At 34.9% G+C, this 16,690-nt stretch overlaps 1 protein-coding gene across 1 annotated transcript; it reads right to left on the bottom strand.

Moving 5' to 3' along the window:
- Nucleotides 1–3,296: 3,296 nt before the first annotated feature.
- On the bottom strand, nucleotides 3,297–15,979 carry LOC129896655 (cytochrome c oxidase subunit 5b-1, mitochondrial-like). The gene is made up of 6 exons (XM_055972622.1): nucleotides 15,614–15,979; nucleotides 15,313–15,392; nucleotides 15,135–15,185; nucleotides 8,117–8,183; nucleotides 7,915–7,994; nucleotides 3,297–3,630 (listed from the first exon to the last, which is right to left on the bottom strand). The coding sequence occupies exons 1-6, from the start codon at nucleotides 15,798–15,800 to the stop codon at nucleotides 3,565–3,567; spliced, it is 531 nt and encodes a 176-aa protein (XP_055828597.1). The 5' UTR covers nucleotides 15,801–15,979; the 3' UTR covers nucleotides 3,297–3,564.
- Nucleotides 15,980–16,690: the final 711 nt, after the last annotated feature.

Raw genomic sequence — 16,690 nt, forward strand, 5'->3', positions numbered from 1 at the left:
AAAAAATTACACGACATTCAGCACTACGATAACAACCTCGCACGATAAGAAGAATGAATAACAGAATATTTTTCCTAACAGTCTTTATACCCTCTTAAAGATAAGTACAGACGTCTCTGTACCGATCCCTGAGACTCTACTTAGACTTGGCTTGTACACGTAAGACGTATGAACCTGGGCTTTAATACAATTTATCACGACTCAGAATACAGGTGTGATGACACTTATCCTTTCCCATTAGACAATTCAGCCTAACCCACTGAATATGGCAATAAAAACAGAAATAGTTTTAAAATAAGCAATTTAAATGTCAAAAGTGAAAGTCTTAATCATTACAAAATTTCCCCTACGGACTGGTTGTTACATGTACAAGCCTTCTACTATAAGAAATTAAAATAAATATAAGTCTCAACCTTTGTATCTCAAATAGATCAAAGTAAAAGATAAAGAGGAATTGGAAAGATGGACGGCACAACAGCTACGTCTCGAATTTCCTCAGTAAGCCGCGGATGTAAAATGAGAGAACTGGATCACTTTTCGAGCTCAGAACCTACACATGTGTAGATAGCAAGGGTGAGTAAGCGAACAACTAAGACTAAGCTAAGCTAATAAGACACACGTACTCCTGTCATACCATCTAACCCCCAGACTGCAACCTGCACGAAAATCAGGCCAGTCTAACAATTCTAACAGCAAAATACAGATATACATATAAGTCTCTACCACAGTACAACTCAAATATCAATAGGATCTCAAAAGTCAAGAATACAGATCAAAGGGATAGCAGGGGTAAAACAGTCCAAAATGCCAAATATGTATGATTCGATGAAATGCAATGCAATGTCACATATAGTGATACATGTCTTTCCTAAATGATACACATCCACTAACTAGCAGGCCAGAACCCATGGGGGCCACACATGAACCATGTATCCGCAAGAACCATTTCCCTATGGCATAACTCATCTCTCGCCGGAACCATTTCCCATCGGCATTGCAGAAACCATTTCATTTTGGCAGAAATCATTTCTCACCGAAATCATTTCCTTTGGCATAAATTATTTGGCAAAGAAGTCCTCAGGATCGCAATGACCAATTAAGCTAACCCTTCGCAATCGCGACTAGGCCTACGCGATCGCGAAGAATAAGAATTCCTACACCAGATATCAGCAACCAACAACAAAAATACTAATTTTGATGTTATATTCTACCATATTAATTTCGACATTCCAGATTTAATGAAACCATCAGAATTCGAATTGAGGTCTCCTTGATCCGAAACTTCAAAAGTCACCACTAAACTAATTTAGGCCTCCAAAATACCAAAATGGGCTCGGAACCTCTAAAAATTTCACTAACACTTCTTCTAAACCAAAAACTATCCCCTAAATTTGACGGAGTCATCAGAATTTCATTTCGGGTGTCAAAACTCCAAAAGTTGACCAAAGTCAAACATTGGCCTAAAATTCATCAAATTACCAACTCAAGACTTCAATTCTTCGTTATAGCCCCAATTTTGATTCTATAATCACTCCTAGACCAATTTCCCCATTTCGAAGCTGCTGAAATCGATAGAATTCTATTTCGAGACTCGAAGCTCCGGTTGGCCTAAAAACCACTTTAAACACTTAAATCTTATGAAAACTCCAAATTTTTTAAAACCCAACTTTTTCATAGAATTTTCTTAAAACTGACTCTCGATACAAATCATATAAGACTCGGAGCAACTAGGGGGAGGGGTAAAATGGTCATTTTGCAAAAATTCCAAAAATGACCTTCAGAGTCATTACATCGGGTAAGATTGGATCGAATCGGTTCACATGGGCGACCCATGATCCCAAAAAAATCTTACATAAATCTTTGTGTGGTTATAAATCATTTCATTAAGGGTAAAATGAATATTTCAAAGTTAAATTATTATTAAATATAATAATGTGTATTCTTATAAATTGGGACTAACTAAAAAAAAAGAGTAAAGAGGTACTATTTAGTTAGCTTGGAAAAAGTGGGCAACCTCAGATACCCTATATTTACAAGTACTATTAATTTGTAAAACATTTTTGAAACAGTGCTTTCAGATAAAATCATATTCAATGTATAACTCAGATAGTTTTAAATTACGTATCAAATATATGAACTAGATTTTATTCTATTTAACTATCCAAAATATCTTGTTCATCCACTTATACGATCGTCATATTGGTTTATTTATCCTCAAACTTCCCATCCGCACCCTATCCCTTTTCTCCTTTTTCAAATTTCACACAAAGTACACTATCATTAAACACAGAACAAAAAATCACAAAAACAAGACCCACATATTTTCTTTATCTTTTACTTCCAAGATTTTATTTTTTAAAAGAAAATACAGACTCCCCGTGAAAGAGTCTGAGGTTTTGTCGGACAATCTTTGATTTAATAGTTGACAATGGCGTGCAAGCGAGTAGGAGAAGAAAAAAACTTTGTGAAATAAATCTGTGTTTTTCTTGACTATGACGTGGTGATTATATGATTCTAATGTGGCAATGAGGTGGTGCGTATGTAATATACTTGTCATTGTGAGGCTGATGTTATATTTTTGGAGTGGTATGTATTTACATCAAACTGGAATAAGGAGGTAAACAAAAGCCCGTAAAATTAAGATATTAAAGTAAATTTGACTGCTAAATTTGAGAATGATTTGATGTATTTTCACAATTTACTATTATACTGAGTTTATTAATAATCATAGTCAGCTAATACAAGGTTCACTCAATGGGTAATATAAGTTGGGTTAATTTGGGGGCGTGACATCTTTACCATGCGATTTTTAGGTGTTTTATTTTACATATATTTTTAAATTTTCTTAAATGATACCAAGTTGAATGAAAATAATTAATGTCCTCAAGATTCATATTATCTTTTAAAAATTTCTCTTTTCATTCATTTCGTTTTAGTTGGCTCGTCTTAATACTTGTTCAATTAAACAATACCAAGAAGCAATGCTTTTGAATGATATATCTTTGATTATACAGTAAACAATGCAGAAAAAAATCATAAAAGTTTATTTTGTTCGCTTCATCAATTAGTTCCTCTTAACATGACTTTTCCTTCTTTTCTTTTTTATTTTTGATGATTTTCATGTTACCCTGACTTTCAAAGGGAAAGCAAACCAAGGATAGAAATATCATCATTCAACAATTCAATCTTACTCTGGATACAAATAATAACACTAGTATAGCATTTTTCATCAAAATGCTTCACCATAAGACACAAGTCCAAGGAACTTCAACGTGCGCACTCCGTGAAAGGAACAATTACAAAAGAATTAAATTGTAGCCATTGATTATTTAACTATGCATTTCAAGAAACTGGGTCTATATTTCAAGTAGACCACGACATGTCTATTGTATAAAATAAATAAGCAAAAAATATTCAACTTCACTGCTGCCACAGCAACCATAAGAACAATAATCCAGTAAAGGCAAAGAAAGAACACGGCTTTGAATCGTCAGTTTGTAAAATAAGTTTTCTCTCATTGTCTCAATCAAATTTATTCTGACAAAAAAAATACAAGGCACACTATCAGTGATGACCCTCATCATCACTGCCATGTCCATCAGGAGGTCCTCCAGGTCCAACCACTTCCAACTGCAATACAAGAAACCATTTAGTATGAAAATAAGAATTTCACTTAAGCCATCAAATTCTACATGGATTAACACATAACTGAACTTGCCCAATTCATGCACATTGAAATTGCGTTCAATCTTCTTCTTCTTCTTTTTTATACATAGAGATTTTATTAAATAGTAACCAAGATGTTACAGGAAATGAAACACAAACACCACAAAACAAAAAGCAGCCTCCTACACTCTGCTTCCTATATAATCCAATATATTCATATACTGGTTCAAACCATTTATTAAACTACCTTTACACCATAAATACAAATTTTGCAAACATCTATACTTAATCCTAGAAATGTGAGTTCTCTTCCCTTCAAAGCAAGCTTTGTTCCTCTCTAGCCAAATTGTCCATAAGATGCACAGTGGAATAGTTCCCCATATTTGCTTTTATCTCTTTTGGTATTACATGTTGTTGCTAACCTTCCAGCAAACCTTTCACTTTCTGAGGCATCACCCAATTAATACCACAAAGATTTAGGAAAAACTCCCAACATTCTCTAGAAATTTTGCAATGGAGAAAAAAGTGCTCAACGGTTCCCTGGTCTTCTTGACATAGGAAGCACCTAGTACATAGCTTAAATCCTCTTTTCTGCAAGTTATTTCAAGTTAAGATGCCCCCCTATTGTAACCCATCCAAAACATACTACTTTAACGGGAGCTTGTGTCTTCCATATCATCTTCCAAGGCCAAGAATTATCCCACTGACCTGTGTCCTGACTGCATTATCAACATACTAAAACAATTCTTAATTGAAATTTTTTTATCGTTACTAGCAAGTTAAATCAGGGTATCCACCTTATTCTGATCAGTATGAACTTAACCCAATTGTTGAAGCAACTGACAAAATTCTTTTCTCTCTCAATCATTCATTTTCTCTGGAACCTTGGCTGCCAACCAGAGTTAAAATGAAATTCAGCAATACTACCTATCATCCTTTTTAGAAGAGCAATTTAAGAGATAAGAGAACTTATCCTCTAAACGTTATCACCATCCCCTAACTTTGTCCAAAATCTTTTTTTTTCTCCATTTCCCACCTCCAGTCTTGTAAATTGACCAAGTCTTCCCAAAGTCTGCTTATGTATGAAATCCGAAATCTAATTTTTTTCTCCATTTCCAACCTTCAGTCTTGTAAGTTGACCAAGTCTTCCCAAAGTCTGCCTATGTTCTTCCATACCCCCCCCCCCTCACTAATAGTTCTCCATCTATCCTTCTTCCCATATATGGCATTAATAAGCTTTTTCCAAATTTCACCACCTTCCATGCTATACCATTTGAATAACCGACTTTTATTATGAAGCTTTAGATTTCTCAAATCCAACCCCCCCCCAAGCTCCCGCCCCCAATCTTTCTAGTCTTTCAGAACCACCTTCCATTTCACCAAATGAAATCTTCTCTTGTCTACATTACCTTCCCATAAGAATTGACTTCTCAAAGAATTCATCTTTCTCTGTATAGCAACTAGCAAATATGGACATAGATAGGTAGGCATACCATTCAATACACTTTTAAGACGTAGAAGGGCCTAAAATGCCCTTCAACTATTTGAATTGATACAAAATTACCCTCCGTGCACCTTTTGGCCCCCAAACAACCTTGACGTCAACCTTTTGGCTCAAAAATACCCTTATTTTTAACGGTCCATACTCATTAAGTGGATAGGAGGGAAATATTGTACCAAATCACATAGTCTAAGGGTACTTTAGGCCCTTATCCGTTAAATATTAAAATCACCTTCCCACTCTTTCACTTCTACTCTCTTCCACTTTTTTTCTTATTGGAATTTTGTCCACAATTTTAAATTTTAATTTTTTTAAGCTTATGACAAAATAAGAGAGGAAAAGGGAAGAAAATAATGAGGACATTCATATAGAAATAATTAGTTCGATAGAAGATAATTTAATAGCATCTGTTCTTTTGTGGGTACCCAAAATTCAAAATAAACGAATAAAAAATAATCTTTTCTCCTATTTCCACCCTTACCCCACCATGATAATAATATAAATTAAAAGAATATGAACATCTAGGTTCATTTCAAGTTTGAACCTCTGATATGCTAATTAAGAATAAGAGATTAAAAAAGAATAAAAAAAAAGAAATGAATAAAACAATTGGATAATTAATAGAAAATTTAATGTTAATAAAAAATAATAATATTTTTTAAACGAACATTCATGCGCGGATTTTAGATGGATTCCCAGTTATGAGTTGGGTTATAATGAATTGGGTATAATCTAAAATAGGCCAATAGAAATATATTATAAAATTAATATATATTTTTAATATTATTTTCAAGCGTATTAGGTCAAAATATGAATTATATGTGATTTTTGCTATTTATTTGAGAATGGTTTTAATTTGGACCAATCAAATTAGGCAACATAATAAATAAATATTTAATGATTTTATGTTAGGAGAATTGTTAAAAATAAGGACAAATATGAGTCAAAGGGTTAATATCGAGAGTATTTTTGAGCCAAAAGTTTGGAGTCAGGGGTATTTGGGGGCCGAAAGGTGGATGGATGATTTTGTACCAATTCGAATAGTTGAGGGCATTTTAGACCCTTCTCCTCTTTTAAGAAGAGTAAATCTGCCGCCAAAAGATAGATATTGTTTCTTCCATGGAGTAAAGTTTGCTAGAAAATCTATCCAGGACACCTTTCCAGATACTCTAATCATTTCGCCCCTAGTGGAAGCCCCAAATAAACAATGATGAACTTTTCCGCCTTACATCCCAAGATATCAGCTAGTTCCTTGACAACACGAAAAAACCAAACGCCCCTCTATCTATCCAAGGGATGGAAGGGCAGAGGATCATCTACATTATGCTGAAAATACTGCTCTTTGCCAGATTAACTATCAAACCCATAACTGCTTCAACAATTTCCAGGAATCTCTCTAAGATAAAGTATTTGTTCGTTGTCTGCTTCAAACAAAAGAAGAGTGTCATCAGCATATAGAATGTGCGATAATGTAACCTTATCAACAAAATTTCTCCCAAAGCTCATGCTTTTTATCCAACCCAATTTTTCAGCTTGCTTCACCATTATATTAAAAGCTTTCATCACCAGAGTAAACAGATAGAGGGGGAGTGGACCTCCTTGCCTCAAGCCTTTTTGAGAGTTGAGAAAATCATGTGGACTCCCGTTTGTCAATATAGATAATTTTATAGTAGATTTGCAGTATCTGATCCATTCAATCCATTTATCACCAAAATTTTCATTTGTTTCAGAATATTTAAAAAACATGACCAGTTAACATGATCATAAGCCTTTTCAAGATCAAGCTTGCAAGCTCTCTTCTTTGACTTCATTAGTTGCTCAATGCTTACATTGGCGACCAAAGTTCATCAACTATTTGCCTCTCTTTAAAAATGCATTCTGACGTTCTGAAACTAACTTATCAATCACCAGTTTGAGCCTTTCAGTTAGCAGTAATTTTATGTACACTCCCAAGTAAGCTGATAGGCCTAAAAATCTTTCACCTCAACCGCCCACTTCTTTTTTGGTATCAAAGCAATAAAAGTGGCATTTAAACTTTTTAACAAAAGAACCCTTCTGATAGAAAATCTCCACTGTCCTTCAAACATCATCCATTATTGTGCTCCAGCATCTTTGAAAGAAGTGTAGATTAAATCCATTGGGGCCTGGAGCCTTATCTCCTCTAAAAGATTTGACAACTTCCAATTCTTCCATAGTAAAAGGTCTTTGCAGACACTCTTTGTCTTCATCAGGAAGCCTTTTCAGATCTTCATCCTTCCAGTTTGGTCCCTTTCTTCATTCTCCCTGAATAGCTTTAATAGAAGTCTTGAATGTGTTCCTTTATAATCTTCTCATCATCTACCAGCTCCCCCATCAATCATCATTTTGTCAATAAAATTGAACCTCTTATGTGCATTCTATCTGAATTAAGCAATCAATTTATGGAGCAAGAACCACATTTAACAATTGAGAACTACAATTAGTGCTTTGCAGCTAAGCAATAGCTAACCCAGGAAAAAAAGTCTCATTATTAACTGAGGAAATGTTTCATTAATGAATGTTAAATATGTCATTTTTGACATATACAACAGCAACAACAAATTCACATCTACAAAATTCCCTAACATCCTGAGATTAACCTAGATATAGAAACACAGGAAGTACAGATTCACATCTAGCAAATTCTTCAACAGCCTACAAACTCACCTAGATTTAATCAATAACAATCCACAGGACTAACTATGAATTAATGGATATTCTGTACTTACCACAAAATACTGTGAGCATACTGGGCATTCATGTGGCTTGCCCTTCTCGAGCCAGAACCAAACAACATCATGCTCATCTTCTATTGAATTAGAAATAGAAAACGGGGGAGGACATTAATAGAAACCAACTAAAAAGATAGAAGTCAACTGACTAGAGGAATGTATGATGGAGAGACTTGTCAAATAAATAATAGAGACTTACCTCCTTCATCTCCAGGGCATCCTACAATTCTTCTATCATAGTAGGATTTGACAACAGCAGGCGCTTCCTACAATATAAAATATACAAAGAGTTGATCATTTATTTATTTTTTGATAAGGTAACATTCAAAGAGTCCATCATATTTATATGCATCAAACTTGAAACGCAAGTGAAAACAAACATAAGTGATCTCTACACATAACATCTCTTAGCATGTGGTTAATGCTGACATATAATCTTGAATTATTCATCAGACATACAAATAAGATTTATTTGAAGAATCGTAATTAGCAATGTTTTGATTTAGCAGCCATCATCATTAGCAGATAAAACAATAATAAAACTTGCATGCGACAATGGTCAAATAGAAACAAAGATTTAAGAGAAGATTATTTTCACATGGAAAAAATATTGAAAATATTGGCGCAATTACAACTTACTGAGGACATGACCTTAGATAGGAGGGTGTAAAGGACCTACATTAGGATAGAAGGCTAGTTCATAGTCTCGTTATTCTTCCTTTTTAGTAGGCGTATTAGCGCATTATAATTCCTTGTGGTCTGATTTCTGTTATTATCTATTACTTTCTGTACTTTGATTGCTCTGTTTTATCTGGGTTGCTTTCGTTATTTGCTTTGCCATATCGCTTTGAACTTCTTATCCTTATCTGACTTCTTTTAATGATTTTACTGAGTCGAGGGTCTTTCGGAAACAACCATCCTACCCTGGTAGGAGTCAGGTCTGCGTACACTTTATCCTCCCTAGACCCCACGTTGTGAGATTTCACTGGGTTGTTGTTGTTGTTGTTGTTGTTGTAGTGTTCTAGTAGTACTTTAGATATGATGGATCATTACTTGGTTTGGCTGTACTTCTTAAGGGGTAGTATGTAGTGTGACTGATGGAAGTTATGTAGTTATGTTTAATACTTGCTTCTGTACCAGCTTAGTACCAGATTAATAAGACTTTGCCTATAAAAAAATAAGAAAATGTTGGAAACCATATTTACGCAGTACAATTCAAATAAACAGGCACAAGTAAAGCCTCATAGATATGCCTCATAGATATTTACTCCTATAATATTCACAGTGGATCGCACCCAAAGGATAACGGCTGCGGGTTTCCCTTGTCATCAAAAAAAAATATTCCTAGTGGATTATCGAAAAGCCAACCAAAAGCTTGGAGAAGTATGCTAAGATAGTGAGGGGTTGTTCGATTCACACGCTACTTACACAGGAATTAAAATGCATGGTTGTTTGGTGAAAAATCATGAAGGGATTGTTATATAATGAACGGTAATGTAGGGACTGTCATGCGATGAATAATAATACAAAGACTGTTATGTAGGAATTGCCTAATTTAGGGGCATTTTTCACTTTAAATTCTTCTCTTTTAATTGCTAATACGCATTCTTTTTCTTTTTTTCTGGAAATGGTAATGTTGTATTCTCCCTTAATGCTTGGGACCTTCAAAAGTTGGAACAGAAAAAGTAATACTTATGATCCTAAAAATTCTACAAGTTGTTTGTTTCCTCTAAACCTATTTCTTTACACCAAAAATAGAGAGAAACATTGCAGTTCCACTTAACCTTATGAATGTAGAATGAATCTTCAACATTCCTACTATTCCTCTCTCCAAATTGTCCACCATATGCAATGTGGGATTAATCTTCACCATGTCCTTTATCTTTTATTGCCCCTTTTTCTAATGCAGCGACTCAACAGGTCTGCAGTGTGTTCAGGCATAGTCCACTTTGATTGTGAAGTTGAGAAATATGGCCCAAACCTGTTACATGTGTTGTGAAACAGCAGTGCAAAAATAAGTGGTTATTGGTCTCTTTTGTCTTCCCATATAATGAACACCAAGATACTATAGTCATTCCTTTCTTCTTCAGGACTTCACATGTGAGGCAGGCCCTTCTAGCAACCAGCCATGTAAAACATTTTAACATGATTGGTGCTAAGTTTATCCGCTCCTTCCTCCACAAGCTTTGTTGGCTCCTTTCTTCTCAGGACTTCATGTGTCAGGCAAGCCCTTCTTGCAACCAGCCATGTAAAACATTTGACCTTAGTTGACGCCAAGTTTCTCCACATCCACAATCTTTGTTGGTTGCTGCTATGTTGATTGTTTTCTATTTTATAGGCCCTGCTAATATTGAAAGCGTCATCCTCATTGTGTAACCATCACACTGAATCAGGAACATTGTTGGTGCCGGAGAATTCTCTTATTTCTTCAAGAGAAATTTGGCTACTCTCTCCACTTCTCAATCATTCAGTAGAATCTGCTAAAGGAAAGATTCCACCCCTGAGTTGTCCAGCAGTCCTTGATCTTTGCCTCTAGGTTATTGCATAGTATGAACAGCTCTGGGAAGGAGTCCTTCCCTGCATCTCCCAAAATTTTGCTCACCTGCTATCTCCCACCTTTATGTACAAATTAGCCTTTAATTTTGGCCACAAGTTTCTAATAGTCCTCTGGACCTCAATTCCATAAGTACCAGTACTGACATTACAACACAGGTTTTATCTTTTCACCATATTTGCATTTGATCATGTTCTTCCATAGAGCTTGCCCCTCCTCATTATATGTCCACAACCAGTTTATCATCAGTAGACTGTTGTTTTGCTTCCTCAAATCTCTACTGCCCAAACCTCCCCTATCCTTGCTATTCAAGGTTATCTCCCTTTGACCAGGCTATAACCTTTACTCACTTTGCATCCCTGCCAGAGAAATCCCTTCTTAGTTTGTCTGATTTCTTCAACACTTTTGAAGGTAAGGAAAAAGTGACATTACATATGTTGGAAGTGAATCTAACACTGAATGATTAGGATGTGTCTGCCTCCTAGGGACAAGTATTATGTCGTCCATCTAGCTAATCTCCTTTTTGTCTTCTCCACAATGCCACCCCATATTTCAACATCCTTATGTTTATTACCCAAAGGCATGCCCAAGTAGCTTCAAACAACTGTAAAGATGATTTTGATGAATCTTATTTGTTTCTCCCAAGGCTCAGAAAAGATGACAGTGCAATTTGTATATAGTAAATGACAAATTTCTTTTACTTCTCCACTATTGCCACTTATCTAAAAGTCTTAATTACACTTTGTTAGAATAGAAATAGGTATATACAATCCTACTTAGAATAGGAATAGGAATAGAAATAGAAATAGGAATAGAAATAATAAATAGTATCCTGCTTGGTAAAGAATTGTATTGTAGTGTCTGTAAGTAGGGTCTCTGTATAATAATGTAGACACACAATTCAATAATATTTTTCTTCAATATTTATCACACACCTCATATGAATTGTTGTCATCATCAAGCTATCAAGTCAAAACCTTCCATTTCCAGGATAAACAAGAAAGGTGAGAAGGGATCACCCTGTCTAAGACCCCTTTATGATGGAAAGAACCCCTAGTTCACCATTCACAAATATAGAGAACCTAACAGTATTGATGCAAAATCTAATCCAACACCATCTATCTCCAAAGCCCATTTATCTTAATATATTCAGCAGGAACTTTCAATTTGTATGGTCATATGCCTTTACAATGTCCAGCTTGCACATTACACCATTACTCCAGGTCCATTACCTTTCAATTTGGAGTCCACGCATTCACTTGCAATAAGAGCAACATCCATTATTTGTCTCCCTTCTATGAATGCAATCTGATGTTTGTTGATTAACCTATCCACCACCTTTTTCAACCTTTCGGCAAGTATTTTTGCTATCACCTTATACTGCATATGATCTCCCACATAATTTAGTGTATCTTTTATTTAATACCGTCAACTTTTTCCTTATAGAACCAACAATCTATTAGTTATGTGGAGATCATATTTCTAATCCCTCCATCAATCGTTGTACGATTTTTTGCAGCACTTTGTGATGAGTATTTTTAAGGTCCCTCAAACCAAATGACTCGGGTTGTCTGGTATCAGAAATGAGAATAATAATAATTTTGAGATAAAACAAGGGTTTATCTTATCCTATATTTGGTTGAGATTTGTTATTTCAGTATAAATAACCCAAGATTATATGTACCACAATTTTAGTATTATCCTTAACCACATTCAGTGTGGAATTACAATGCCCGAATAAGCTAATTTTGAGATAAAACAATCAATGACATCCCAAAAGCTCTTCTCCAAAAGCCTTTAAATGGCCACGGTTAAAATTGGAAATGAAACTTTTATCCAAGTTTATCTAGTCGTGTAAAACCAAATACATAGTTTACATTACATCCCACTTTTAATCTGATGAACCAAATATCTGTGAGAAAAAATTATATCCACTAAATAATCTCATTATTTATTTATTTTATAACTGTGATGTCCGAGACCAACTTGCACGCACGTCGACTAATTCCGCGGGATATTTGTCAATTCCTATCAGCAAGTACTAGGTAACTTTATCCACCAAAGCTAGGACAAATGAAAAAAAACTAGCTAGTGTGTTGTCTCTAATGGGATTTGAACAAGAGACATCATGCTTCTCAACCCACTTGATTGACCACTAGGCCACACCCTTAGGATATCTCATTATTATTTAATCCTCGTATTATAATCTTCACACTATAATCCCAACATAACATTTTTTATTTTTATTTTTTTTATGGGAACAGACCCTACACGAGGCTCCCACCTCTCGTGCACAGTCAGGGGTTGAGCAACACCCCCAAGCCTTAACAACCTAACATAACATTCGCAAACCAAATTACCCCTTAGGGTTTTAGCATAGAAATACAAGTTGCAAGCTTAGCTCAATAAAAGAATAAGGTTGAGGTAAGATAAGACAAGATTATAGTGTTGAAATACATATAATCCAGATAAATATGTTCAATATTCCATGAAAATGTTGTTATATATAAAACTAATGTAGGATTGCTCAAAATGACAGTGTTATGAGAGTACTATGGGGATATTTGGATTGGAATTTTTCAAGTGACTTGTAAGCTAAAAGCTAAAAATCATAAGTTAGGGACAACCAACTTTGGGCTTTTTTCTTACTCTTTAGCTTAGAAAAGAGTGCAACACTTCCAAAACTAAAAAAGAACTTAAAAGCTAAAAGTCACTTAAAATAAGTCCATCCAAACACCCACTATGTGCTAAATTAGATACCTACCAAAATGAAAGGTAAGTTCTTTAAAATGATGATGGAACCAAAAATGTTATAAAAGAGAGCTGAACTTATCCACAAGAAGATTGCCGATGAATTCTTTTTATAAGTATCTTATTAATGAAGATTCAATACCAAGCTACTACTGAGATAAAGAAAACCCAAGGATGTTAAAATGGATATATAGTCACTAAGATTAAGATTAGTTTAGAAATGATTACATTCCACAGCAACTATATGTAACACACATAGAGGATAAAACAAGAAAAGGTTGCCTGCGATGGTATGACTTCCATATGCACCGACCTCTAGTTGCCACACTACGATTTTGATGCATTAAAAGAGAAATGTGGTAGACCTAAAATCTCATGGAGGAAGTTATTAGAAATGGCCAGCAATCTCTCAATTGGAATAGCACATGACTGAATACAATTGGCAGAACATAGTGGAATCAAAAGATTTGCATATGTGATATCAACTACTCCCTCCATCCCAATTTACGTAGCACTGCTTGACTTGGCACAAAGTTTAAGAAATTAATGAAGACTTTTAAAATGTGTGGTCTAAAATAAATCTTTGATATTTGTGTGGCTATAAATAATTTCATTAAGGGTAAAATAGAAATTTTTTAGTTAAATTCATTCCTTTTGGACGGACTAAAAAGAAAAGTATGCCACATAAATTGGAAAAGAGGGAGTAGTAAGGATTACTTGGTCGTGTTAGTACACTTACATTATCTTTGACGTTAAGAGCCTTTTTAATTGTCAGTGCAAAGATAAGTTTAAAATTTAGAAATTTTTAAGTTTAGATAACCCCCGAATTTCGATTATTTCTAAGTTTTGAGTATTGAAATTAACTTGACCAAATAGAGGGAAGCACTCATACAACTAACCCAACTAGCTTGGAATTTAGGCAAAGTTGTTGTATATTTTTTTTGAAACTAGCAAAGTTAATGTGTATTCAAAACATACTTTCACAAAGTTGTTGAAGCACGAAGAAGTTAGAATAGGAATCGAAAATGAGGGGACTTTGCAGTTCCAGCTAATCCTATTTAATCCCTTTTGAATTAGTTAGGGAAAGTGAGATAATCTCATTTACTTCTCTTTCACTCATGCCAACCAACGTTTACAAATATTTAAATCAACCATCCATCGTACCCCTTTCTCTTCTCCTCAATCCTCCCTTTTCTTGAAGGAAGCACATAATTATGACTAGTAAAGAAGTGTGAAATAGCAAGGTTGATCCAGGTCCTTTATCGGGGAAAAAATACATTTGTTGTTTCCAACTTTAAAATTCGGAGAACAATGGAACGGCCTTTTACCCTCCTCCACTTAAATACCACTCTTAGTTTAACAGCAAAATTCAAAATTGTGGGGTTTAAAAAACATAACCCTGGGGTAAGATTGATCCAGGACTCGCCTTTAGCTTAGTAGAACTCAATAATCCTTCTGGAGTAATAGTTGCAAACCAATACATATTCCCAGCATCAAATGTTACTTTATGAGACTAAATTTTACACTGTTCATTTTCATCTAATTTGCTTTCGTCTTTAATTGAATTTTCTCAGAAGAACCTAACACTCAAAAGAACACCTAAAACAACGACTACTTCCAAACATTTCCAACTGAATGCATGTTACTCATTATACGTGTCAATAAGAGAATGACCAATCACATGATATAATAATCATTATGCATCAGATAAGAATAACTAATCTAGATAGAACAACAACAACAACGACCTAGTGAAATCCCACAATGTGGGGTCTGGGGAGGGTAGTGTGTACGCAGACCTGACTCCTACCAAAGTAGGACGGCTATTCAGATAAAAAATAATGGTGACAAAAGCAACAAGCAATCATATTAATACCAAAAGTTACTTGAAAATCCACATTTCCACACTAACCTTTGTACCAAAAGGACCTTCAGGAAAGTTAATGTCAAGAATCTCCCTTCCCTAAAGAAGCACAGAACAAATGTAATTTTTAGTCGCAAGTAACGTCTATCAATGACATTTGTATTAATAATACCTAATATATCAACCAACAAATGTTAAATTAGTAAAAAGATGGTAGATAAATCACTTGGAGCTCAGCTTCAAGCTCTTCACGCTCATGGCCAGTTGCAATGGGCATTATATCCTCCACTTTCTTAACCACATTCTCTGCTCCACACAACGAAAAACATCCATACTCATCACAATCCATTCAGAATTAAAAAAAAACGAACTAACTAGAAACAAACATCAAATAAGGCAAATCACAGCACTACATCTCAATCAAAACCTAGTTGAACTCTACTATATAAATCCTCTATATCGTAACTTGGAGTAAAAAGGCGTAAGATCTGATTAAATTAGGGGTTGAGAGAAGTGCGAAAGGATACCTGACACGGTACTGAAGTGGCGAGGGAAGAAGGTGACCGATGAACGGAAGGCCGCCGGAGACGGAGAGGAAGAAGAAGATATGGACGTGGTGGTGGTGGTGGTGGCGGCGGCGGCAAATGAATTGGTTTTGGGAGTGGATCGAAGTAGGTGTAGGGTTCGCAGGTGCGAAGAGAGTTTTCTCGACATGGTGTGTGTTCAGTTGGATCTCAGGTCAGCCCCTGTGTGTGTATAGACTATAGATGGAGACTTGCTCTTATCAACTCTCTGTCTATTCTCTTTTTTGTGGAAATGAAATGGCAAATAAGGAGGGCACTGCCCGGAGGCTTCGGCCAAGGTTGACTCGCTCGTGTCGAATTTCTCCCACGGGCCAGGTGTGTATTCTTTTTCTCACTCCCTTTTTATTTTATTTTTTACTTTTTTGAAAATTATATTATAAAGACACTGATTTAATTTTTACAGATATTAAATTCAAAAACATAAATATAATAATTAAATAATTTACTTGAACTCTTATTCGATATGTTTGGATTGACTTATTTTAAATAGTTTGTGGTTTTAAACTCTTTTTTATTTTTGAAGGTGTTTGAAAAAGACAAAAAGTGTTTTTAAATACCTACTCTTAAGCAAAAAAAATACAAAAATAAGTTAAAAATCAAAAGTTGGATATGAATTACTTACGGACGTCAGTAAGATGGTTCGATCGGTTACTTTTAAAATATAATACCATCCCAATTTTTCGGTTATTTTACTATGCATGGCCAAAATTGGTTTTTTTTTAAAATCATTCCTATATGTTGGTTTTTCTTCAGTATCAATACAATTCGGTTAATTTTTGGTTATTTTACTTTTAAAGTGTCACCTCAAAATACATTATTATTTAAATAATTTTAATTATTCAAACTTCAAAGGAACCAATTCAATAAAATTCATAAAGGGAGAAACACACTTCATTGTTCACAGTTGTCCTAATGGAATGTTAATGTCACGACCCAAGCCTAGGGTCTAGACGTGACACGGCAAATGAGCCACCCGAAGGTACCTCACCTAAGCCTCTTTGCATTCATTAGGCTTTTCAT

The sequence above is a fragment of the Solanum dulcamara genome, chromosome 1, assembly GCF_947179165.1.
Source record: "Solanum dulcamara chromosome 1, daSolDulc1.2, whole genome shotgun sequence".
NCBI lineage: Eukaryota > Viridiplantae > Streptophyta > Magnoliopsida > Solanales > Solanaceae > Solanum > Solanum dulcamara.

Coding starts and splice junctions, on each gene's coding strand:
- LOC129896655 (XM_055972622.1), bottom strand. CDS start 15,800: ATGTCGAGAAAACTCTCTTCGCACCTGCGAACCCTACACCTACTTCGA. Junction 15,393..15,613: donor CCACTTCAGTACCGTGTCAG/GTATCCTTTCGC, acceptor TGTGTGGAGCAG/AGAATGTGGTTAAGAAAGTG. Junction 7,995..8,116: donor ATGCCCTGGAGATGAAGGAG/GTAAGTCTCTAT, acceptor CTAATTCAATAG/AAGATGAGCATGATGTTGTT.